The sequence below is a fragment of the Cotesia glomerata genome, linkage group LG6, assembly GCF_020080835.1.
Source record: "Cotesia glomerata isolate CgM1 linkage group LG6, MPM_Cglom_v2.3, whole genome shotgun sequence".
Taxonomy (NCBI): Eukaryota; Metazoa; Arthropoda; class Insecta; order Hymenoptera; family Braconidae; genus Cotesia; species Cotesia glomerata.
Genome location: NC_058163.1, coordinates 9683753 through 9710337, shown reverse-complemented (window position 1 = coordinate 9710337; position 26585 = coordinate 9683753). Strand labels below are relative to the sequence as shown.

General features: G+C 29.6%; 3 protein-coding genes and 2 long non-coding RNA genes across 5 annotated transcripts; 3 read left to right on the top strand and 2 right to left on the bottom strand.

Moving 5' to 3' along the window:
• Positions 1-974: 974 nt before the first annotated feature.
• LOC123267876 (sporozoite surface protein 2-like) lies at positions 975-16661 on the top strand. The gene is made up of 6 exons (XM_044732762.1): positions 975-980; positions 3548-3554; positions 5031-5910; positions 5947-6038; positions 16426-16522; positions 16593-16661. The coding sequence occupies exons 3-6, from the start codon at positions 5110-5112 to the stop codon at positions 16659-16661; spliced, it is 1059 nt and encodes a 352-aa protein (XP_044588697.1). The 5' UTR covers positions 975-980; positions 3548-3554; positions 5031-5109.
• On the top strand, positions 8793-9551 carry LOC123267126 (secreted acidic protein 2-like). Its single transcript, XM_044731652.1, has 2 exons — positions 8793-9009; positions 9115-9551. Exons 1-2 carry the CDS (start codon positions 8808-8810, stop codon positions 9402-9404), a joined length of 492 nt encoding a protein of 163 aa, XP_044587587.1. The 5' UTR covers positions 8793-8807; the 3' UTR covers positions 9405-9551.
• On the bottom strand, positions 15674-16110 carry LOC123267133. Its single transcript, XR_006509976.1, has 2 exons — positions 16010-16110; positions 15674-15952 (listed from the first exon to the last, which is right to left on the bottom strand). It is a non-coding gene; the product is annotated as an uncharacterized LOC123267133 (long non-coding RNA).
• A 4986-nt stretch (positions 16662-21647) lies between the features above and the next one.
• LOC123267134 lies at positions 21648-22527 on the bottom strand. The gene is made up of 2 exons (XR_006509977.1): positions 22441-22527; positions 21648-22169 (listed from the first exon to the last, which is right to left on the bottom strand). It is a non-coding gene; the product is annotated as an uncharacterized LOC123267134 (long non-coding RNA).
• A 1145-nt stretch (positions 22528-23672) lies between these two features.
• Positions 23673-24867, top strand: LOC123267125. Its single transcript, XM_044731651.1, has 2 exons — positions 23673-24546; positions 24607-24867. Exon 1 carries the CDS (start codon positions 23838-23840, stop codon positions 24513-24515), a length of 678 nt encoding a protein of 225 aa, XP_044587586.1. The 5' UTR covers positions 23673-23837; the 3' UTR covers positions 24516-24546; positions 24607-24867.
• The last annotated feature ends 1718 nt before the right edge of the window (positions 24868-26585 follow it).

The following is a 26585-nucleotide window of genomic DNA, read 5'->3' as shown; positions in this document are numbered from 1 at the left end:
TCCGTGCGTCTTGAAGTTTCTGTCTGCTGTGCTACTGTCTTAGATGACAATGATTCTATGATCTACATAATGTATCATATGAGTTTATCATAAATATAATATAAAAATTAATTTTATAATATATTTGGATAGTCATAATTCATAATTTATTTATTTGACCGAATCTCATTATAATATAACACTTATTTAAATAATAAAATAAATAATGATTTTGCTATTAGGTAGTAGCAGAGCAGACCAAAACATCTCATAGGAAATGTAACAAATTTTGTATTTCAGAATTATTTAAACGTAATTATAAACATCATTTTACACTTTTCGTGATTACCAAAAAAAAATTTTTTTTCAAAGAAAAAATTTTTATATATGTTAATTATATATAAGCATATATAATTATATATAATTATATATAGGATTATATATAATCTTGGATGGCTGTATATTGCTCCATATATAGTCATTTATAATTATATATGATTATATATGACCTCATATACAATTTCATATATAATCATGTATGGTTATATATGGAATTGTATATGGAACTATATAATCTTGCTTGGTTTTATATTGCTCCATATATAGTCATACATAATTATATATGATTATATATAACCTCATATACAATTCGGTATATAATCATGTATGATTATATATAATTATATATACTTATATATAATTGTATATGGAACTATATATAATCCTGCATGGCTGTATATTGCTCCATATATAGTCATATAATTATATATAATCTTATATACAATTCCATATATAATCATGTATGATTATATATAATTATATATGATTATATATAATTGTATATAATTATATATGTGATTCCATATATAATCATATATAGTCATATATGATTATATATGATTATATAGAAACATTTTTTCTCGGGTTGTTTATAAATTTATTTATAGTTCAACAATATAACTCTCGAAATTTAGGTTATATATAACAGTAATATATTAAATGTTATTATTTCAGTTATTGTTTTCATGTAACTTAAAAATTAGTATAATATATTGTAACGGGTGGTTTTCCGCTCATTGGCCCCTTAATTAATTTAATAGAAATAAAACAATACCTAGCAAAAATGATTCTAAATTAACAAGGGCGCCACCAGGATTTTGTATCTCGGTTCCTGGAACCGGAAACCAGAGCTGAGCTTATAATCTATAGGGAGAGAGAGTGGAGGAAGGTGGTCTGAAAGAAATAAATTTTTATTTAACAAAAATGACCGGTATTTATTTAACAACAAAATATGATAACAACTCGTGCCCTTGCACGTACACCGCTCACTTACGACTAATTTACTTACAACTAAACTTACTTCACGCTTTCCCCCGGAAAGTCGCTACTACAACTTATATCTAACGGAGGATTTCGGGCTAAAACCGGCGACTCCGACTTATCAACAAGACACCTCGTACAGAGACATCAGTGTACGAGGGCTTATCAACAACGCCTGGCTACAGAAGCAACAGCCTAGTGACTGCAACGTAAGCCAAGAAGCCTCTGCAGCTCACGCACACACTCCACACTACAGTCAACGCTCTCTGTATTTGACTCGCCCGTACAGGACCATTCTCTGTATTTGACTCGTCCTTGTCCATAAGAGCTATGTAAAATCGTCAAGTACAGAGGAAGAATGTGGTCAAATACAGAGAGCGGTCAAATACAGAGAGGTCCAATACAGAGAGCGTCGACTGTATCCTTACGTCGCGCTGTCCACCGGACCCTCACGCTCTATCAAAATTCTTAATCCTGACGGTACCCTCTTATGGAGCGTCTATACCGCAGTTTCTAACTAAGTCGCGCTGTCCACCGGACCCTCACGCTCTATACCAGCGAAACACCTCGCAAACGGACTGCTCGCTTGCAAAGGAACGCTGGTAGCATTCACACACACATAACCCACGCGTCTCACACACACACTGACTCTACTTTACTTTTATTTCCTGGATTACAAAATTACTCCAAAAAAGTCAACGTTCAATTCTTACTAAAATTATTCAGTCATTAGCTCGAGATTAAAATCATAAACAATTTTCACAACTAATAATTTAATTCTCAAAAAAATCTACACTAAAAACCGACGCTTGAATTTATTCCAAATTATCCACGAGTTTAATACTCAGTACATTAAATAAAATTTTAGGAACAATATTGACGTAAAATTTTACTCCAATTTCAACTCGTAATTTTATTTCTTAAATTTTGAATAAATTCTTAAGAATAATTCTTTGTAAAATTCTAACTAAATTTTCTCGGACGTAATCCACACTGATAAATAGTTTTTATAAATAATTCCAATAATAATTTTAGTCTTCCATAGTTCAATATATAAATGACCACGTGGAATTTTTCGATTTATAAATAATTAATAAAGCAATTTGTCTCAATATAAAATAAATTCACGAAAAATTATCCACGGTTAATTCGATCTCAATTGCGTCGAAACTCAGTAGCCGATTCTCAATACTTAATTTTCCAAATAATAAAATAGTTTCCAAAATTAATACGATATCAATATTTAATTCAAGACAATAAATAGTCTTAATAAAAGATAATTCAATTGTTGTAAATAGTAATAATAATCCAGTTGTTAATTTTACGATTTATTGCGTAATAAAATTCACAAGGAATTTGCGCGCTCAAAATGGATACCGGCGTTCGTTACCGCGTAGCACGTTTTGACCTCGGGTACCGAATACTATGTCGTGTCGATTGGAACCTTCTCGGTGTTCAGAATTTAATTAATATAAAATAGATTTATTTAAACCAATCTCAAGATGTTAATAATTATTAACCAACTGTATTAATAAAATTAATTATTCACGACTTGCAAACCCAAGAGGTCTAGAACATTCCTCGGGTATAAACCCCCAGGAGGAACGCTCCCAGCAATTAACGAATCAATTCAATTAAATAATTAATTATTATTGAGCAAAATTATTAAACAATTGAATTATCCAAACTTGAATAAATAAAATGAGAAGTAGTGTATTTGATGAGCCGGGTATATGGCCCCAAGGCTCATCATTACCAAAGTCCAATACCTGGTGTAAATTTGGTTGAAGAAACTCTATGGTTGATACTCGCTTCCTTCTTTGGACTTCTTGATGTTACTCGTTCCAACACTTTACTACTTCTCCGGACACCACGCATGGCTCGTCTATATAACGACCCCAAAAATACCCCCTCCTGCTCTCTCTCTAGGCCCGAAGATCGATGCGCTCAAATGCTAGTCGAAAAGTTATCGATCTCTGGCGACTTATCGATTAAGGGTAATTTACCCTGTTACAATATGCAACTACAAAGATTTGCAAAATAATCTATAGTTTGAGCATTAGTTTTTAAAATAAAAAGAAAAATTATTTTTATTTTATTTTTCAATAAATATTTATGCAATTTTATTTATTTCATTTCAACCATAAAAAATTTTCTAAAATTTTTTTATACAATAATCATAAAAAAAAAAAAAAAAAAAAAAAATAGGTTTTTAATGTTTTAAGTCTCTCACCATCTTGTTCATAAGCTCTTGCGTCAACAAGATGGCGTCAATGTAATATAATAATGAATAATTGCTTAAATATATTAAATTTAATCAACGAAAGACCAAGAAATTCTCTAAAAAATTAAAAAAATTGCATTTTTAATTTAATAACTTTTATCAATCATTTTTCTATATTAAAAACAAAAATATAAATAAACTCGTAGTGCGCAAACTCTCTAAAATTGAGACCCAAATTCTTGGAAAACGTAGCTTAACGAAAAATAGATACTATTTCTCATATTTAGTAGATGAGTCATATGAGATCATCAACTAGTTGAGCATCATACGTTGCATTTTTACGTACTATTCGGAATTTCAAGCATTTGCCACGTGTTTATTAATTTGCTAGTACCTTCTATATATTTTTATTCATAAATTTTTTAAAATAGAAATATTGTACAGCTTTAATTGACAAAATGGTTTCGCGTTATTTGTTAGAAGGTAGTAGCGATGAAGAAGCTACTCGTGAATCTCCAGAAGGTAGTATTAATGAAGAAGCTACTCGTGAATCTCCAGAAGGTTGTAGTACTGAAGAAGCTACTCTTGAAAAACCTCATTTTTCTCAAAATGATGATACAAGTAATGAAGAAGAAATTCAGAACTCAGGAGAAGTGACTTCTAGTGAAGGTAAGCACGCAATTTGTGATATTCTAAAAGAAAAGACTAACGATCATGTAAATATTGTTTCAGAATCTCATCCTGAACATCCACCTCAAAGTGCCAGAATTTCCAACCCTCGTGAATCACGCTCTAGGCCTGAGAATGTTGCTGGACCCTCCAATCGCAGAGATACTATGGATTCAGCAACAGGGAGTTTTGATCAAGAAGAAATCATGGTTCCTGACACTCCAGAAAGCGTAATCAATGGGCACGCACATACTAATGGTAATTCTGATGACTTTGAAGATTCACTTGGTTTTCAATTACACTCTAGGCTTGAAGACCTTAAATCTACTAGTACTTATGAAAATCGTCGGGACTCACATGCTGGTCCTTCCAATAGGAATGATAATCGAGACTCATCTCAAGACTTGTTTTTTGATGAATCCATTAGTTTATTCTCTCAAGCAACTAGTAATGACGGTCTAGAAAAAAGTGATCAAGAATCTCTTTTTGAACAACGACCTCATACTGAGAGAAGAAATGATATAATCAACGCCGCTGAAGATGATAATGCCGTTCAAGGAAGTTGGGATGAAAGAGCTTCTTCAAGAGAACATGATAATGGAGATCGACCAGAAACTCTTCAGGTCATTGAAGCTCCTTTTCTAATAAAATACGATCCATACCCTGCAACAAAAATTGAATCATTCCCTAATAATTACGCTCCCAATCTCAGAAATTTTGTTAATCTTGCAAGACATGTCGGAAAATCTAACGACTATGATACTATTCGTATTTTGGTAAATCCTGAGCACGCTCCGACTTCTAAAATTGAAACGTTTGATAATATTGAACACCATAGTAGCTCTCATGACAACGTTTCTGATCCCTCCGATCAGAATCATAGTGATTTTATTGATAATCAAGAGAGCAATAGTGAGATGATTAATGTCGCTCAAGATGATAGTACCAGTCAAGAAAGTTGGAATGAAATAGCTGCTACAAGAGAACGTGATACTGATAGTGATCGACCAGCAAATCCTGAGGTTCCAGACACTCCTGAGACTTCTGTAACTCCTGGGTTCCCAGAGACGCCTGAGACTTCAGAAACTTCAGTAATTCCTGAGCCCCCAGAGACTCCCGATTCTCCAGCAACTTTGGAGACTCCAAAAACTCCTAACACTCCAATAAATCCTAATATAGTTTCTGGTCCCTCTGATTTCAGTAATAGTGATTTTATTGATTTTCAAGAGAGCAATAGTAAGATGATTAATGTCGCTCAAGACGATAGTACCAGTGAAAAAAATTGGAATGAAACAGCTACGACAAGGGAACGTGATAACGATAATAGTGATCATCGACAAAAAAATTTTAAATACGATGAATCTTTATTCACACGTGCGCAATTATCACTTATTCGTAAACGTAAAATAGGTGATAATTCTGGATTACGTTCTGAACCTGAAAACGTTCCTGGTCCCTCTGGTCACAGTGAATATGGAAATATTAATTTTCAAGAAATTATTAATGCAATGTTTAATTTCGCTCAAGAAGATGATAATGTCGGTGAAGAAAATATTGATGACAGATCTACTATAAGAGAAAGTGATACTGTTGATAGTGATCGACTAACAACTTCTGAGAGCTCTGACAGTCCTTATCCATTATCACCTCGTAAACGTAGAACACTTGATAATAGTGGATTACATTTTACACCTGGCAACGTTCCTGGTCCCTCTGATCCCAGTGATCATGATAATATTAATTTTCAAGAAAGTAGTGATGAGATGATTGATGTCGGTCAAGAAAATATTGATGAAAGAGCTATTATGACAAAACGTGATACTGATGATAGTGATCGACCAGGAACTTCGACTGAGGATCTTCAATCTGATGTTTAAGTTCAAGACGATTCAACTCAATCTTCATCTTCATCTTCTTCTTAACATATTGCTGCGAAATAAAATAATTATCAAGGTAAGAAATAATAATCATTAAATTTAGTTATTTTTATTGATATTTAATTAATAATTACAAAAAATTTTATAGAAGATACCGGTCATGTGCAGTCTGAAGTCTAGAAGAAGAAACAAACAATTTATCCCTCGCGGTTTTGAAAATGCCGTAAAGATTCGGTATTTATACGATATGAGTGCTGTATTTTTACCGTAATACTTCAGTTATTTTAGCCAGTTTTTTTGTCGAATTATTACGAAAAAATTACGAAATAAATTCAGAATATTTACGGCAAAACAATAGAAAAATTACGGTATATTAACAGCATTTAAACCGTAAATGTACCGCATATTTACTGTATATCTGCGGTGAATGAGTGAATGACTTTATTACTGATTGTAGGTCAAATTTCAAGAACGATTTTATTTTAACACTAAGTTAATTTTTTTATATTTATGATGAATGATTTTTTGAATTAATGAATTGTAATGTAATACTTTAAATTAGAATTTTTAAATATAATTGTAATTAGGAATATTAAATTGGATTAAATTGTACAAAAGCGATCATTTTTGTATGCATGTTTTGAAATTTAGTAGTTTGGTAAACTTTATGTACAATTTTTGAAATTTAAAAGAAGTTAAATTGACTGATAAATTATTAGTTAAAAATAATAGGCATATCAAGCTAGCAGTGGCAGAGCCCATCTTGGACGGTCATTATTATTGATTTCTTGGAATCTAAACAAGCAACAATATTCTAAATAGAGCAACAAAAAAGCAACAAATTTAGCACCAAAAATAAATTTTGTTGCTTGAATAATAAGTCAATGCCTGATGGACGAGTCCAAGCTAACTTGATAGACCTAAAAATAATCATGTAACAATGGACGAAATAATTAATAAAAGAATTTTTATTTATTGAATAAAAATTTGAATATGATTTCGAATAATTTTAAAGAAAACTTAAAATTTAGACTGTAGATACTTATAAGGATTAGGATTAGCCTAACACATTTTCAGAAATTTTTATTTTACCTGAGTGTAAACGAGTTCTCGAAAATTATATTCAAGATTTATTCAAGGATAGTTAAGCTTTAATTTGTAATGTAAAATATCCTTTACTATTACTTACTCAAGTAGAATAACGAATATCTTCCTAAAACCTTGAAATTATTTGTAGTTGATTATCTGTTAATGTTACTTTTTTTTCTTCAAGCTTCTGAAAAAATTCAATTTTCAATTATTTTAAAGCAATATTTGTAAAAAAATTTTTTAGGAGTAATTGATATACACTACCGACAGAAAGTTTCCGGACAAGATGAAAATTTATTAAACGATAAACGATCATTAAAAATAAAATAAATCAAGAAGAAAGTCAATGACATGATCGTACACACTTTGTAAAGTTAAATAGCATTTTCTTTATAGATCAAGTTAATTTGTTTATATATCATATTTAAATTAAAAAGTAAACAAGAAGGTTGTCCGGAAATTTTCCGTCGGTACTGTACATTAACTATTCAATTTTTTCTAGCTGATAATTTATTTATAAAGAAAACTTAATGCCATGCAGAAAATTCACATAATTCTATCAACTCAAAATGTTTATTTTAAATGAAATTTTTTATTTTTTTGTCATCATGTTTTTAATTAGAAAAACCTAAGAAATTATGAGATGTCGACTATTTTTACTTTTATCTTTATTTTCATTGGATTTTATTTCATAGCACTACCTATTTTTATAATTTAAAATTGTTGATATTTATATTTATATGATAATAGTAATGTAATTCTTAAAATTGATCTTGATTCAACTGCTATCATAAATCACTAGTTGAGCGCAAATTTTAAAACTAAAACAATGATATTTTTTTGTTTTGTTTTTTTTTTTTAAACAAATATTGTTATAATATTATTTCAAACACCAAAAATCTTTAAAATCTATGGATGATAATGAATTTAAATAATGCATACATTTTTAATAATAATCAAAATAATACTGAATTCAGCAGACTGGAATGTGAAATTTTTTCATTATATAATTTTATTATAAAAATCTAAACAATTGTTAGATGATTGTTAATTTAAGTATCATGACTTAAATATGCTAGTTATGTTCAATTTATTATGTATAGATAATAGAATAACGAATTATAATGCTCAAATTTTTAAATTTAATCAACCAAAGACTGAAACAAATTCCTAAGAAGTGAAAAAAATTTATTTTTTTTAGATTTTTATAACAGTTAAATTATTATAAAAAAATTTAGTAAAAATTCCTCGAGTATAAATTAAAAAAAAAAAATAAATGCGAATTTCCAAAAAAATTTTTTTATCACAATTAATTTGTTATAAAATTTGAAAAAATTGTCAGATATTTGCTGATTTTAGTATGATAAAATAAATAATAAAATAAATAGGTACTTATAGTCCTTAAGCTATAGAAAGCTTAGATTCAAATCCACAGAAATTGTAGTTAGAATAGTCATAAATTACAAGTACAATTCTCATATTTTGATGATAAGTCATACGAAATCATTGACTAGTTGACAGTCAAACATTGGATCTATAAGTACAAATCGAAATTGCAAGGTCTTGCCACGAGCTAATTAATTGCTAGTGTCTTCCACATATTTATAAATTTTTTAAAGAAGAAATATACTACAGTTTTAATTGACAAAATGATAACGCTTTTTTGGTTAAAAAGTGGTAGTGACGAGGAAGCTACTCGTGAATCACCAGAAGGTAGTAATAATGAAGAAGCTAGTCGTGAATCTCCAGAAGGTGCAGAAGATACTCGCGATCCTCCAGATGGTGAAGATTATACTCGTGATCCTCCAGAAGGAGAAGAAGATACTCGTGATCCCCCAGAAGGTGAAGATGATACTCGTGATTCTCCAGAAGGTATAGAAGCTACTCGTGACTCACCAGACGGTGGTGATGATGAAGCTGCTTATCAATATCAAAATAATGCATTTCGTGACGAAAATACTGATAATTCTCAAAGTGATAAAAGAAGTGATGAAGAAGCAACTGATGATGATGGTGATGGTTCACCCGAAGATACTTATAGCCAAGAAGAACAAAAAACTATCAGGATCGGTCAAAAAGACATTGTAGATGATGAAGAAGCTACTGATGATAATAAAATGTTTGATGAGTCTGATTTGATTGAACCCTGGTTAAAACGTCTTAATATCGAATCTGGTTCAGAAAATCAAAATAATCAAACGGATTTAGACTCTATAATTGAGAAAAATTTGGACTCTGGATTATAATAGAGAAGGTTATAGCGAAATTTTAGGGGTTGAAAGTCGACCGGTAACTCCTGATATTGTTCCTCAAATTAATGGTCAATTTAGATACAATTCACCAGGCCCTTCATCTTCTTCTTCTTAACATATTACTGCAAATTAGAATATTTATCAAGGTAAGAATTCATAATCATCAAGTTTAGTTGTTTTTATTAATATTTAATTGTTAATTGCAGGAAATTTTAAACAATATACTAGCCAGTATGCAGTTTAAATTCTGGGGATACAAATTATTTATTCATATTTTATTGATTTGAGGCAGCTAGAAGATGCGGATCAGTTCTACGTATACATTGTTTGGACATGATTTTTCAATTAGACGATGTTATTAAGCTGATCAGGTATATTTTTGTTTATCTTGCATTCCGGGATTTTGAAGATAAAATAATTGACTGTAATCGTAAAATATAATTATAATGTATTCATTTATTTAACGCTAATAATAATAATATTATATAAGTCTATTAATTTGCTCAATTATAATTTGGCTCAGTATATTTAAAATTTTAACACAAAAACTTATCTCTTAAAAGTCACTCAACATTATTACTACTTCTTTATTAAACGTATTATAGCTACTGTTGAAAAAATTTTAATAATTGGAATCTTACATAATACTATAAAATTCATATTAGTTGAGTACGATAGGTAACGCCTGCGTGAATAGAATGTTTTTATAACTGATTAACTGGGTTAATTTTTTTATATTGATAATGAACGGTTTTCTGAATTAATGAATTTTAATACTGTAAATTATGATTTTTAATTGTATTGTTGTAATTAGGAATATTTATTTGGATTAAATTGTATAGATGCGAACATTTTTATATTCATTTTTTTATCTTTAGTGGTATTGGTAATTATAAGAAGAAATAAAAATAATAACAGTGTTGTGATAATTTTATGTACAATTATTAAGATGTAAAAGACGATAAATTGACTTTTTATGTAAAAATTAGATCTAAATTGAATTATCTACCAGTAATTTGAAAACTTTTTTTGTCAAATTAGTTAGGAATAAAAATTGTTAAAAATTATTATATAATAAGAGAAGAAATAATTAATAAAAGAAATTTTTCTAATCATAAAATTTTGAGTAAGATTTTGAATATTTCTATAGAAAACTTAAAACTTATAATCCGAATACTTATAGTCAAAAATATTTCCAGGAATTTATACTTTACTTGAATGGAAATAAATTCAATGTAAAATTTTATTTCAGTACATTCAATATTTATACTGAAATATGTGTACTAGTAAATAAAATAATAATGTTGTATCTATAGCATAATTACATACCATAAGTCATAGCCGACAAATATCTTCTCAGAGCAAGATCGCTTGGACGAGACCTAAAACAAACCCCATTGAATTTTATTTGATAAATTTTGACTAAAATAATAATAACTTGCAAGTGAATATTTTGGGTTCAGTTTATTGATAAAAAGTTTGTGAAGTAATGAAATCACGACGACGAAGCAGATCTTATTACCATAAAAAGTTGGAGGATTTTCATCTACATTCTTCCTTTTGGTTTTTGTCGTCGTTGTTTAATCCTTCTTCTACACTACCATTTTTCTCTTTAAAAGTAACAACTTTATCTCCAACAGAACTTGGTTTAACATCATCATCTTCTTGTTTCATTTCTTCATGAGAATTCTTGTTACTACTTCCTAGAAGATCACAAATGAGAGCAGAATGTTCATCTGATTTGTGCTTAGCAAACTTTTCTGCAGGGGCAGTATTTTGTTTACCTGTGGAAATGCTAATCCCAGGTAACATGTACTTGAGCAAGATTTACCTGCCAGTGTCTTGAGTAAAAACGCTATAGTTGTTAATGTCTTTTTCTACATATGGGTCTTGCTCAAGTTCATGTAAAAAGAACTGGTTCAAGATTTATATATAACTAGCTCAAGACATCTTGTGCAAGAAATATGTGACAAGTCTAATGCAAGGTACATTGAAAAACTTTCTGACGCATTTTTTGAATCAGAAACTCACAACAGACAATTAACCATGACTTGCTCAAGATCCGTCATTATCAGTAATTTTTTCATTTCTAAAGCATTTGCGAACTAAAAACTAACAGCAAAGGCTCATTTCAAAATAATTTTGTCTTGATCGATAAAACAGTAGGTCTGTACTCTAAAAGGTTAAGCTGAAAAAGATCCACTGATCCTATAGTAAATATAGGAGGGATAGAATGATGCGAACGGTCATTCGAAAACATTTGATCTTGAACAAGTCTTGCACAAGTATATTCAGCATGTTTCTGCTGTCAGTCTTTCTCAAGAATTGATAAAATTAATTTATCGATAAGCATCTTCAGATTTTCTTAATTTTCTTACACAATTCTTGAGCTATAATCTGGCCCAAAGTTCTTGTACAAGGCTTGTTCAAGACTTGTCAATTGAATTTGCTATATACAAGTATCTGGAGGAAGACCCATAGGTGGAAAAAGACACTAACAACTATCGTAATTGAGACCAGACTTGCTCAAGCCTTGAAAAAGATTGCTATATGGGTATAATCTTTGATGAAAATTATTGCTTAAAAAAAAAAAAAAAAAAACAGTTTCTTAAAAAAATTTTCTTTATTGCTTAAAACGCATTTGTGAATTAACAATTTTTTTTACCACTTGTTATGAAAATTAATGAATCCTTAAGGAATCATTTTTTTTTTAATCATTGTTATATAATAACGCATAAAAAGACGTTATTTTAATTAATAATTAATTATCTATGCGTCTGATTAAAAAATGGCTAAGGACTTTTCGTCTCAGGATTATTTTGTTTATCAGATGCTACAATGGCGTCCGTTACTTCTGGGACACTCTGTATAATTTTTTTGCAATTCTTTATAAAAATTAAAGAAGAAAAATTTTTTTTTACTTTTAAAATCGAAATATCTCATTAACTATAACAGATACGATAAAAGTTACTCATATCTTTTTCATTCTGCTATAGTTAATAAACAAATTGAGCTCCTAGCTGAGGCTGTAACTTTATAATCTTAGGAATTATGAATAAATGTAAAATAAAAGAAAATTTTTTTCGATTTATTAATCCAATTTTTCTAAAAGCTAAAAATAATCAAGATATAATTTCAAATTTATTTATTTTATCGAATTATAACATTTTTACATCGATAAATATACAATTTTTATATTTTTTCGTTATTACTGGATTTGTTTTTGCACTTTTCTTTTTGCACGTTGCCAGGTATAAAATCTAGGGACCAGATTCTTTGAAATCAAGAGCAGATGTTTCTAGAAAGTGACAAAGACATAATCACCATACAGAGAATATATAATAGTTAAAAAAAACTAAAAAATAGAAAATAAATTTTAATAAACTTAAATTAATAATAGTGTGAAATATTTTAATACCTAAACGCTTGAAATTGTACTCATGACGTTTTTAAGCTCTTCGAGCTCAAAAAGTTTGATAGAAGTTTGATAAAACACTATTTTTTGAATTTTCAAATCGCAATAACTTTTGAATGAATGAACCGATTTTCACGCGATTGGTGGCATTCGACGCAGTTTTTCAAGCTTCATGAAGAATCTTCAAGTTTAAATTGATAGAACCAAAAATTTCGGAGTAATTCCGAAAAAACACTTTCTTCCGTTTTTTTTTTTTTGTCAACGATAACTCAAGAACGAATCAACCAATTTTGACCGGACTGGCGGCGATCGACGTGGTTTTTTTATGATAAGAGCTGATTAGTTTTTGGAATTGATCCGTACAGCCGTTTAAAAGTTATTCTTAAAAAACCTCATTTGAAAAAATTTTTTTTTGTAGTTTTTTTACGATTTCCCAAAATCTACCGGTCTGAAACGTTCCAAAGTATATTTAAAATCTAAGTTTGGTCAAGCCCTTTCGAATGGCACCAACCACGATCAAATCGGTCAAGCCGTTCAAAAGTTATGAGGTTTACATACGTTCACACACACACACACACACACACACACACACACACACACACACACACACACACACACACACACACACACACACACACACACACACCATCGCGGGAATAGTTCTCGAAACGTCGTAGCTATCTAGGATCTCAAACAATCAAATCTCAAATCTTTCCTCTTTATAATATTAGTATAGAAGTATAGATAACATAATTAATGAATCGAATTATTGATATGGAATTTTACAGTTAAGTATCAATTATTTCTTTAAATTTTCTTATATTTTTATCAATTCACCGGATATTATCAAAAACAATAAAAAAAAATATAGAGACATATTTTTCGAAAACGAAGCAATTATAACGTACTTAAATTTTGTTGTAAAAAATTATTTAATCTGTATAGTGAAATTGAAAAATTATTTAAACAGTTCAAGTTTTTCATTTATTTAATCAATAAATGGAATGTCAATTATTTACAATGTCACTTCGATTGATAATTATGTTTTCTTTTACTATCTCATACAGTTTTGTAGAAACGTGTTTTTCATCATGCACCTCACACTACCGTACACACAAAACTTATATGGAACATATTAAATATTTATCAATACTACCGAATTCTAGAAAATTGAATGATCTTGCGCTCATTTGCACGCAAAAATCATTATCCTACATTGCTAACATGGATCGTTTACGTACGCAAGATTTTGACATTGTCCGTCAACTTAAATATGGAATTCGTGTTTTGCACGTTAAAGTTCATCAAAAGTCAAATTGGTTTCAAGATCCAGATTACATTTTTGGATTTGTTTAAAATAATCGACAATTTTCTGAGTAACAATTCTTGGGAATTTGTGTTATTAATTTGCTAGTACCTTCTATATATTTTTATTCATAAATTTTTTAAAGAAGAAATATTCTACAGCTTTAATTGACAAAATGGTTTCACGTTATTTGTTAGAAGGTAGTAGCGATGAAGAAGCTACTCGTGAATCTCAAGAAGGTAGTATTAATGAAGAAGCTACTCGTGAATTTCCAGAAGGTTGTAGTACTGAAGAAGCTACTCTTGAATTTAATGAAGATACTAAATCTCGTGAAGAAAAATCTCATCTTTCTCAAAATGATAATAAAAGTAATGAAGAAGAAATTCAGAACTCAGGAGAAGTGACTTCTAGCGAAGGTAAGCGCGCAATTTATGATATTCTAGAAGAAAAGACTAACGGTCATGTAAATATTGTTTCAGAACCTCATCCTGAACATCTATCTCAGAGTGCTAGAATTTTGAATCATCGTGAATTACGTTCTAATAGGCCTGAGAACGTTGCGGGACCCTCCAATCGCAGTGATACTGAAGATTTACCAACAGGGAGTTCTAATCTTTCTGTTGAGAGAAAATTACTTGAAAAATCAATCAAGATTATGATAAGGACCCTGATAGCCAGCGCTTTCTCAGTAAGTATTGACTTCCAGCAGTTACGGTTAATTTATACATCAAGTTGGCGGTAATTCTTCACTCAACAACAGTTGTAAGCAAATTGACGGAAATGTACGGCCGCAACTTGAATACAAGTTAACAATCAAACTTGTAGTTAAATTTCCTTTCAACTTTACTACAATTTGACGGAAATACTTGTACAGCAAGTTTTGACGTCTATTTGCAGAGTAAGTTATAGGTAACTAATAGGTAATCGCTCGCTTTGCCAACTCTTTCCGTCAAGTTTGCTTCAAATTGCGGACGTAGATTGACAGTAAGTTATAGGTAAGGTTGCTATCAGGGGAATACCGGAATCAAAAGGACAACGGATGGAGTTATCGAAAAACTTACTGAATATGTTGCTAATCAACTTAATGAAGAAATTACGGTATATATTAATTTAAAAATTATTAATATTGGCAGCTATCTGCTAAGCTGTATTAAAATGTAATTATAACGAATAAAAATATTTTATTTTTAGCTTGGAAAACTACTTATGCAACGTGGTAATCGAGATGTCTTATTATCCAAAGATCTTAGGCATGCAGAGAAACTGATAATAGATATTGTGAATGGAAGGAAAAAGACTCCTGAGCCCCTAGAGACTCCCAAATCTCCAGTAACTCCAGAGACTCCAATAAATCTTGATATAGTTTCTGATTCTTCTGATCCCATTGATCATAATAATACTAATTTTCAAGAAAGAAAAAATGATATACTCCACACCACTGAAGATGATAATTCCGTTCAAGGAAGTTGGGATGAAAGAGGTACTTCAAGAAAACGTTATAATAATGGAGATCGAGTCAGAGATTTTGTCAGCGATCTTTTTAGAAAATCTGACGACTATGATATTAGTAATCCGATAACTCCTGAGCACGCTCCGACTTCATGTATTGGACCCTCTACTAGCTCTAATTACAACGTTTCTGGTTTCTCCATTCAGAATGATAGTGATTTTATTGATTTTCAACTGAGCAATAGAGAGACGATTAATGTCGCTCAAGATGACGATACCAGTCAAAAAAGTTGGGATGAAACAGTTGCTACAAGAAAACGGGATAATGATAGCCAAATCTTGAGGTTCCAGGAACTTCTGAGACTTCAATAACTCCTGAGCTCCCAGAGACTCCTAAGATTTATTCAGAAGCTTCAGTAACTTCTGAACCCTCAGAGGCTCCTGAGACTTCAGAAACTTCAGTAATTTCTGAGCCCCCAGAGACTCCCGAGTCTTTAGTAATTCCAGGGACTCCAAAAACTTCTAATACTGAAGATGATAGTTTCAGTCAAGAGCATTCGGATGAAAAGGTTACAAAAAAAGAACGTGTTGATGATAGTGATCAACTAGAAAATTCTGAGAGCTCTGAAGGTCCTTATCAAGTATTATCACCTCGTAAAACGTAAATTACGCTCTAGATCTGATAAAATTTCTGTTCCCTTTAATTACAGTGATAGTGATAATATTGATACTCAAGAAAGCAGTAATGAGATGACTAATGTCGCTCAAAAAGATGATGATGGAGATCGACCAGGACCTTCTAAGATTTCTAAAGGCTCTTATCTAAAAGATCTAAAGGTTCTTACAACTTCTGAGAGCTCTGACAGTCCTTATCCATTATCACCTCGTAAACGTAGAACACTTGATTATAGTGGACTAGCTGTTATCCGCCCGCTCCGCTGGGCACTTTATAGAATTGTATTTTGAGATCTAGACTTGAAATTCAATTGGAGTATTGTTCTGACTTGCACAGATTCAAAATTCTATTGGATTGGCCTGTACCGTTTATCCATGTCATAATTCTAGCGAATATCCATTGTAACTTTCAATGTGCAATCACTATAACATTCCCGTGGCTTTCTCCAAAAATGAATAATCATTTTTGGATTTACGATTTTAATTTTTGATTTTACGAAATCTCTTAAAATGAATAGCCAAATTTCTTTTCCACATCTCAAGTGTTTAGAAAATGTTTTCATTTTGATCTGTTACATTCCCGCAATCCCGTAATAAGAACAATTCGTTCATAAATTATTTTTACATCACGTACAGAAATTTCCTCTAAAATTTGGAATCTGTAGGAGCTATAGCTTGAAAATTAAAAATTTTCATTGTTAATACCCACCCCCGCAACCCTCTGTGGGGTGTAATATCGTAAAGTTCGTTCATAGATTATTTCTAGATCTCTTACAAAAGATTCTTACTAAATTTGGAGTCGATAGGATCCTTTTTTATACTTAATTCGTTGTCATTTTATTTATAAAACTTAACTTATATCTTCTAAATTCATAATCAATGATCTATTAAAATGAATATTAAAAAATAAGCTTACTTATGATAAATAATAACCATTAATTTAAAAATAATTTCATCTTATAGATGAAACATCTTGGAAATGATGTTTACTGCAGAGAAGTAATCTATAGTTCAGCGTTGGGAGCTTCGCACAAGGCAACGCACTTGGCAAGAAGGTTGCTAGAAGGTGTGTTTAAGTACGAAGCCTTGATGGGTTGTACTTTAACAGGGCAGGCCCCACGAGGTACAAGTAAAAAATTAATAGTTAAGCCATTAGATCAGCGTGCGAAGGATGCAATTGTTGGTGAGTGTTCTTTTTTATTTATTAATTTCATTAATTACATCTTTATAGTTGATTTACTTTTTTTTTTTTTTTTTTTTTTTTTCAGACTTTTCAATGCGTATAGCTACTGAAAAAAACTGGCCAAGTCAAAACCGTGGTACTATATTCAAGGAAATGAGTCAAAAATTAACCGAGTACAAACGTGATCACAATAAAAAAAATCCGACACAACAATAATGATGATAAACATTAACAATATTTATTACGTTTATTTAATTTTATATATTTACGTGAGTTCTTAAGTTAATTTAGAAAAATGAACCAAAGGTTAACCGGATTAGTTGATAGTGAATAACGTTTAATAATAATTAATTGATATTAATAATAATTCATAAACATTAATATATGCGTGATTAAATAAATATTGAAAAGTTTGTAGTTCTAAAATCAATGAACCAAAGGTTAACCAAATGTTACAGATAATATTTAATATTTTTTAATAAAAGATTAGTGATACTAATAACAGTTGATAGACATCAATATATTTGTAATTGGATAATAAGATAACTATTAATAAATTTCAAGTTCGTAAATAAATAAACCAAAGGTTAACTAAAATTTTATATAAGATTCTGATTTAAATTTGTATAATCATTAATTTTCATTTAAATATACTAATTTTTACATTCACAACTTTAAATATAGGTGAAAATAAGAAGCATCTATTGTTTTAGATCCAGATAGAATAATTAAATCCAATCCGTTTGAACATGAGCCTTCAGACCTGATCATGCATGAACAGGCATGGGCTTTCAGATCTGATCATGCATGAAAAATGACCATGCCTGCCCAGACCTGACCATGCCTGTCCAGGCCTGATCAGGCATGGTCAGGCATGGTCATTTTTCATGTCTGATCAGGCCTGAAGACTCATGCCTGATCAGGTCTGATCATTTTTTCCCGGGGAGCTATAGTTTATAGTGGGTGGAATTTCGTTAAATTCGTTCTTAGCTGACTTCTACTCGATAAAAAAAATATTCCTACCAAATTTCAAGTCTCTAGGTCTTATGGTTCAAGAGATATCGTGATGAGTGACTATATACGTGGAAATCATATATATATAGATAGCTGTTACCCGCCCGCTCCGCTGGGCGCTTTATAGAATTGTATTTTTAGATCTAGATTTGAAATTTAATTGGAAGATTGTTTTTACTTGCACAGATTCCAAATTCCATCAAATTGGTCTGTATATTTTGTCCACATGATTATTCTAGCTAAAATTCATTGTAACTTTCAATGTACAATCACTATAACATTCCCGTGGCTTTCTTCCAAAAATGAATATTAATTGACACGAAGAAAAAAAATTTTAAATGAGCATCGATAGTTTTAGTTAAAGTAATTGCAGGTCTCATAAGTGAAGTTGAAATCTGCCTAGCTTAAATTGTGACGAATTTCGCTGTTAATTAAAATTTCTTCCGTAACATCAATTATACGTAGAAAATTATTTGTACTTTTTTTTTACGAATTTTCTTAAAATGAGTAGCCAAATTTTTTTTCTATATCTCATGTGTTTAGAAAATGCAATGCTTTTAATCTGTTACATTTTCGCGATCCCGTAATAAGAACAGTTCATCGGTTATGTGATCAGCAAAAAAAAAAAATGTATGTAAAATTCTTAGTCCGTTGACTGAATAGCTACATGTAATGTTAAATTTTGGAAACGTTACAATGACTTTTTTGACGCTGCCAAAGAGACGATTGTTGTAAGAAAATATCACTATTAAGAAAGAAAAATATTTAAATCCGTTGACCTTGGAGGCCATCCCGGTATTTGCCTGTTTCTCTTCAGATTCTATCAAATTTTATATTTGTAGGAACTGTATTTAAAGAATATGAATTTTTTGACAATTATTACTCCCGCACTTCTATGTGGGGGAGGAATTTCGTAAGAACCTATTCGAGATAATTTCTACATTATAAATAAAAGATTTCAAAAAAACTTCGAGTCTATAAAAACTATCGATTGGAAATGAGAAATTTTCATTGTTAACGCCCCCACCATCCCTTTAAGGGTAAGAATTCGAGAAAATCCATTCTCAGCTGAACTTGACATCGTACACGAAGATTCCTACCAAATTTAGAATCTGCAGGAGTTACAGTTTGGAAATTAAAATTTTAGATTTTAACACCCACCCCCGCAATCCCTATCGGAAGTAGAATTTTTTGGAATCCGTTTTGAGATAATCTCATGACAAATTAAAGATTCCTACCTAATTTCAAGTTTGTAGAAGTTACAGTTTGGAAATGGAAATTTGAAATTCTAACACCCACCCCCGCAATCCCTGTCGGAAGTAGAATTTATTGAAATCCGTTTTGAGATGATCTCTACATGACAAATAAAAGATTCCTACCAAATTTACGCCTTTTAGAAGCTATATTTTGGAAATTAAGATTTTTTTTTGTCAACACCCACCCCCGCAATCCTTATTGGGGGTGATTCGTCGTAAAATCCGCTCTTAGATTATTTCTACATCACATAGAAGATTCTTACCAAATTTGGAGTCTATAAGAGCTATAGCTTGGAAATTAAAAATTTTAATTGTTAACATCCACCCCCGCAAACTCCTGTAAGGTATCTTAAAATTCGTTCGTATATTATTTCTACATCTCTTAGAGAAAATTCCTACCTAATTGGAGTCTGTAGGAGCTATAGCTTGAAAATTAAAAATTTTCATCGTTAATACCCACCCCCGCAATCCGTATTGGTAGTAGGCTGTCATTAAATCCACTCTTGAATCATTTCTACATCACATAGAGCAGATTCTTACCAAATTTGGAGCCTATAGGAGCTACAGCTCGGAAATTTAAAATTTTCATTGTTAAGACCCACCCCCGCACTCCTCTGTGAAGTAGGATATCGTAAAATTCGTTCATAAATTATTTTTACATCACTTACAAAAAATTCATACAAAATTAGGAGTCTGTGGGAGCTAAAAGTCGAAAATTTTTAATTTTCATTGTTAACGTCCACCCCCGCAATCCATATTGGGAGTAGACTGTCATTAAATCCACTCTTGAATCATTTCTACCTCGCATATAGCAGATACTTATCAAATTTAGAGATTGTAGGCCCTATAGCTTGGAAATTTAAAATTTTCATTGTTAAGACCCACCCCCGCATTCCTCTGTGGAGTGGGATATCGTAAAATTCGTTCATAAATTATTTTTACATCACTTACACAAAATTCATACAAAATTAGGAGTCTGTAGGAGCTAGAAGTCGGAAATTTTTAATTTTCATTGTTAACGTCCACCCCCGCAATCCATATTGGTAGTAGATTGTCGTAAAATCCGCTCTTAGATCATTTCTACATCACATATAGGAGATTCCTACCAAATTTGAAGTCGATAGGAGATATAGGTTAAAAATGGGAATTTTCTATTGTTAACGCCCCCGCAACCCCCCTTGTGGGTGGAATTTCGTAAAATCCGTTCTTAGCTGACCTCTACTCGGCGAAAGGAATATTCCTACCAAATTTCAAGTCAATCGGCCTTATAGCTTCAGAGATATCGTGATCAGTGAGTTCAAAAACTTGATCTCCTATATATATATATATATATATATATATATATATATATATATATATATATATATATAGATATATATATATATATATAGTTGCTATGCTATATATATATATGCATATATATATATATATATATATATATAGATTATATTTTACACCTGGCAAAGTTCCTGGTCCCTCTGATCCCAGTGATCGTGATAATATTAATTTTGAAGAAAGTAGTGATGAGATGATTGATGTCGGTCAAGAAAATATGGATGAAAGAGCTATTATGACAAAACGTGATATTGATGATAGTGAGCGACCAAGAACTTCTGAGGATCTTCAATCTGATGTTTTAGTTTAAAAGACGATTCAACTCATTCTTGATCTTCTTCTTCTTCTTAACATATTGCTCCGAAATAAAATAATTATCACGGTAAGAAATAATAGTCATTAAATTTAGTTATTTTTATTAATATTTAATTAATAATTACAAAAAATTTTACAGAAGATACCGGTAATGTGCAGTTTGAAGTCTAGAAGGAGAAACAAACAATTCATTCATCATTTCAACTAAATGGTTTGAGGCAACTAGTTGATTTTTTAATTAGACAAAGTTACTAAACTGATTAGGTATATTTTTGTTTTTCTTCCTTTCCATTTTGAAATTTTAAAGCTAAATTAATTGTCTATAATCGTGAATTACAATTTTAATCTTAAATTATAATACTATTGAATTTATTAGTTAGATATGATAGATAATGCATGTGTGAATGAGTGAATGACTTTATTGCTGATTGTAGATCCAATTTCAAGAACGATTTTATTTTAACACTAAGTTAATTTTTTTATATTTATGATGAATGATTTTTTGAATTAATGAATTGTACTGTAATACTTTAAATTAGAATTTTTAAATATAATTGTAATTAGGAATATTAAATTGGATTAAATTGTACAAAAGCGATCATTTTTGTATGCATGTTTTGGAATTTAGTAGTTTGGTAAACTTTATGTACAATTTTTGAAATTTAAAAGAAGTTAAATTGACTGATAAATTATTAGTTAAAAATAATCATATAATAATAGACAAAATAATTAATAAAAGAATTTTTTTTTATTTTGTTGCTTGAATAATAAGTCAATGCCTGATGGACGAGTCCAAGCTAACTTGATAGACCTAAAAATAATCATGTAACAATGGACGAAATAATTAATAAAAGAATTTTTATTTATTGAATAAAAATTTAAGTATGATTTCGAATAATTTTAAAGAAAACTTAAAATTTAGACTGTAGATACTTATAAGGATTAGGATTAGCCTAACACATTTTCAGAAATTTTTATTTTACCTGAGTGTAAATGAGGTCTCGAAAATTATATTCAAGATTTATTCAAGAATAGTTCTAAGCTTTAATTTGTAATGTAAAATATACTTTACTATTACTTACTCAAGTAAGATAACTAATATCTTTCTAAAAGCGTGAAATTGTTTGTAGTTGATTATATCCTATTGTTACTTTTTTTTCTTCAAGCTTCTGAAAAAATTCAATTTTTGATTTTTTAAAAGCAATATTTGTAAAAAAACTTTTTAGGAATAATTGATATACATTAATTATTCAATTTCTTCTAGCAGATAATTTATTTATGAAAAAATTTAATGTCATGCAGAAAATTCACATAATTCTACCCACTCAAAATGTTTATTATTAATAACTATATTTATGATACTGAAACCAGCCAATAGTCAACAACTTTTTAATTTTTTTTATGGAGTAGACTAAGTAGAACTGAAAAAAAAATTTTTCTAAAAATTGCTCTCATAGTTTTTCGAAAATTTTTACTTGTGAAATTTTTTATTTTGTTGTAATCATGCTTTTAATTAGAAAAACCTAAGAAATTATCTAATGTCTACTAATTTTACTTTTATCTTTATTTTCGTGCATTTTATTCCATCACACTACCTGTTTTCATAATTTAAAATTGTTTATATTTATATTTATATGATAATAATAATAATGTAATTCTTAAAATTGATCTTAATTCAACTGCTATCATAAATCAATAGTTGAGCGCAAATTTTAAAACTAAAACAATGATATTTTTTTTTTTTAAACAAATATTGTTATAATATTATTTCAAACAACAAAAATCTTTAAAATCTATGGATGATAATGAATTTAAATAATGTATAAATTTTTAATAATAATCAAAATAATACTGAATTCAGCAGACTGGAATGTGAAATTTTTTTACTACATTTTTTTCATTATATAATTTTATTATAAAAATCTAAACAATTTTTAGATGATTGTTAATTTAAGTATCATGACTTAAATATGCTAGTTATGTTTAATTGATTATGTACAGATGATAGAATAATGAATTATAATGCTCAGTTAAATTGTTATGAAAGAAATTTAGTAAAAATTCCACATGTATAAATTAAAAAAAATTATAAATGCGAATTTACAAAAAATTTTTTTTATCACAATTGATTTGTTATAAAAATTGAAAAAATTGTCAGATATTTGCTGGTTTTAATATGATAAAATAACTAATAAAATAAATGAATACTTAATAATTATAGTCTTTAAGCTATAGAAAGCTCAGATCCAAATTCATAGAAATTGTAATTAGAATAGAAATAAATTACAACTACAATTCTCATATTTTGATGATAAGTCATGCGAGATCATTACTAGTTGACAGTCAAACATTGGATCTATAAGTACAAATCGAAATTGCAGGGTCTTGCGCCACGAGCTAATTAATTCCTAGTGTCTTTTACATATTTATATTTATAAATTTTTTAAAGAAGAAATATACTACAGTTTTAATTGACAAAATGATATCGCGTTATTTGTTAGAAGATGGTAGCGACGAGGAAGCTACTCGTGAATCACCAGAAGGTAGTAATAATAATGAAGAAGCTAGTCGTGAATCTCCAGAAAGTGAAAAAGATACTCGTGATCCTCCAGAAGGTGAAGAAGATACTCGTGATTCTCCAGAAGGTACAGAAGCTACTCGTGACTCACCAGACGGTGGTGATGATGAAGCTGCTTATCAATATCAAAATAAGGCATTTCGCGAAGAAAACACTGATAATTCTCAAAGAGATAAAAGAAGTGATAGAGAAGCAGCTGATGATGATGGTGATGGTTCACCCAAAGATACTTATAGACAAAAATTCATGATTAATTACATTCAAAAAACTATCAGTGTCGATCAAAAAGACATTTTAGATGATGAAGAAGCTACTGAGGATAATGCAATGTTTGATAAGTGTGATCTAATTGAACCCTGGTTAAAACGTCTTAATATCGAATCTGGTTCAGAAAATCAAAATAATCAAACAGATTTAGACTCTATAATTGAGAAAAATTTGAACTCACTGGATTATAATAGAGAAGGTTATAGCGAAATTTTAGGGGTTGAAAGTCGACCGGTAACTCCTGATATTTTTCCTCAAGTTGATGATCAATTTAGATACAATTCACCAGGCCCTTCATCTTCTTCTTCTTAACATATTACTGCAAATTAGAATATTTATCAAGGTAAGAATTTATAATTATCAAGTTTAGTTGTTTTTATTAATATTTAATTGCTAATTGCAGGAAATTTTAAACAACATACTAGCCAGCATGCAGTTTGAATTCTGTGAGAGGATACAAATTATTTATTCATATTTTATTGATTTGAGGCAGCTAGAAGATGCGGATCAGTTCTACGTTTACATTGTTTGGACATGATTTTTCAATTAGACGATGTTATTAAGCTGATCAGGTATATTTTTGTTTGTCTTGCATTCCGGGATTTTGAAGATAAAATAATTGACTGTAATCGTAAAATATAATTATAATGTATTTATTTATTTAACGCTAATAATAATAATATTATATAAGTCTATTAATTTGCTCAATTATAATTTGGCTCAGTATATTTAAAATTTTAACACAAAAACTTATCTCTCAAAAGTCACTCAACATTATTACTACTTATTTATTAAACGTATTATAGCTACTGTTGAAAAAATTTTAATAATTGGAATCTTACATAATACTATAAAATTCATATTAGTTGAGTACGATAGGTAACGCCTGCGTGAATAGAATGTTTTTATAACTGATTAACTGGGTTAATTTTTTTATATTGATAATGAACGGTTTTCTGAATTAATGAATTTTAATACTGTAAATTATGATTTTTAATTGTATTGTTGTAATTAGGAATATTTATTTGGATTAAATTGTATAGATGCGAACATTTTTATATTCATTTGTTGATCTTTAGTGGTATTGGTAATTACAAGAAGAAATAAAAATGATAACAGTGTTATGATAATTTTATGTACAATTATTAAGATGCAAAAGACGATTAATTGACTTTTTATGTAAAAATTAGATCTAAATTGAATTATCTACCAGTAATTTGAAAACTTTTTTTGTCAAAGTAGTTCAAAATAAAAATTATTATATAATAAGAGAAGAAATAATTAATAATAGAAATTTTTCTAATCATAAAATTTTGAGTAAGATTTTGAATATTTCTATAGAAAACTTAAAACTTATAATCCGAATGCTTAGTCAAAAATATTTCCAGGAATTCATACTTTACTTGAATGGAAATAAATGCAATGTAAAATTTTATTTCAGTACATTCAATATTTATACTGAATATACTAAATTTTAATTTGTAGTGTACTACCCAAATCAAATAATAATATTGTATTTATAGTATATATACTAATTATAATTATAATTATAATTACATACCATGAGTCATAGCTGACAAATATCTTCCCAGAGCAAGATCGCTTGTACGATCGCTTAGACGAGTCCTAAAACAAACTTCATTGAATTTTATTTGATAAATTTTGACTAAAATAATAATAACTTGCAAGTTAATATTTTGTGTTCAGTTTATTGATAAAAAGTTTGTAAAGTAATGACATCACGACGACGAAGCAGATCTTATTACCATAAAAAGTTGGAAGATCTGAATAGAGAATACCATGACATGATAGATAGATACAGACTGGAAGGGGACAACCTGACAAGAGTCGCTATTAAAGTGAAAATGGGAACGATGAACAAGAATATTTCTAAAAAATTCACTGTGTCCGTCGCCAAGCCTGAGCCCGAAAAATCTGCCACCAAGAAAGGACCTAAGATTAAATACTTTTCTCGCACTTATTATCAGCAAGCTATAGAAGAAATGCAGAATCTGATGAAGAAGGCTGAGAATATTTTCTCTATGTGGTTGAATGATCTCTTTCGGCGGTTAAATACAAATGACTTGCCCTTGAATATTCTTAAGAAGCTTCGCGAGGAAGAATGGCATTTCTTCGATACCACTGGTTATCTCGACAATCTGGATTAACTGGAACTTGATTACTGAATTTATGATTTTTTTTTATCCGAATAATTGTACTGTTTCTTTTATGTGAAGACATTTTTTAAGTAGTTTTGGTTAAATATTAAGAATTTTATGTGTAATTTTAAAGAAGAAATCAAATTGTATTGACTAATTTTATTGCTGGCAATAGTTTGTAAAATTTGTTAATAAATTCATAATTGTAGACAAAATTTATCTA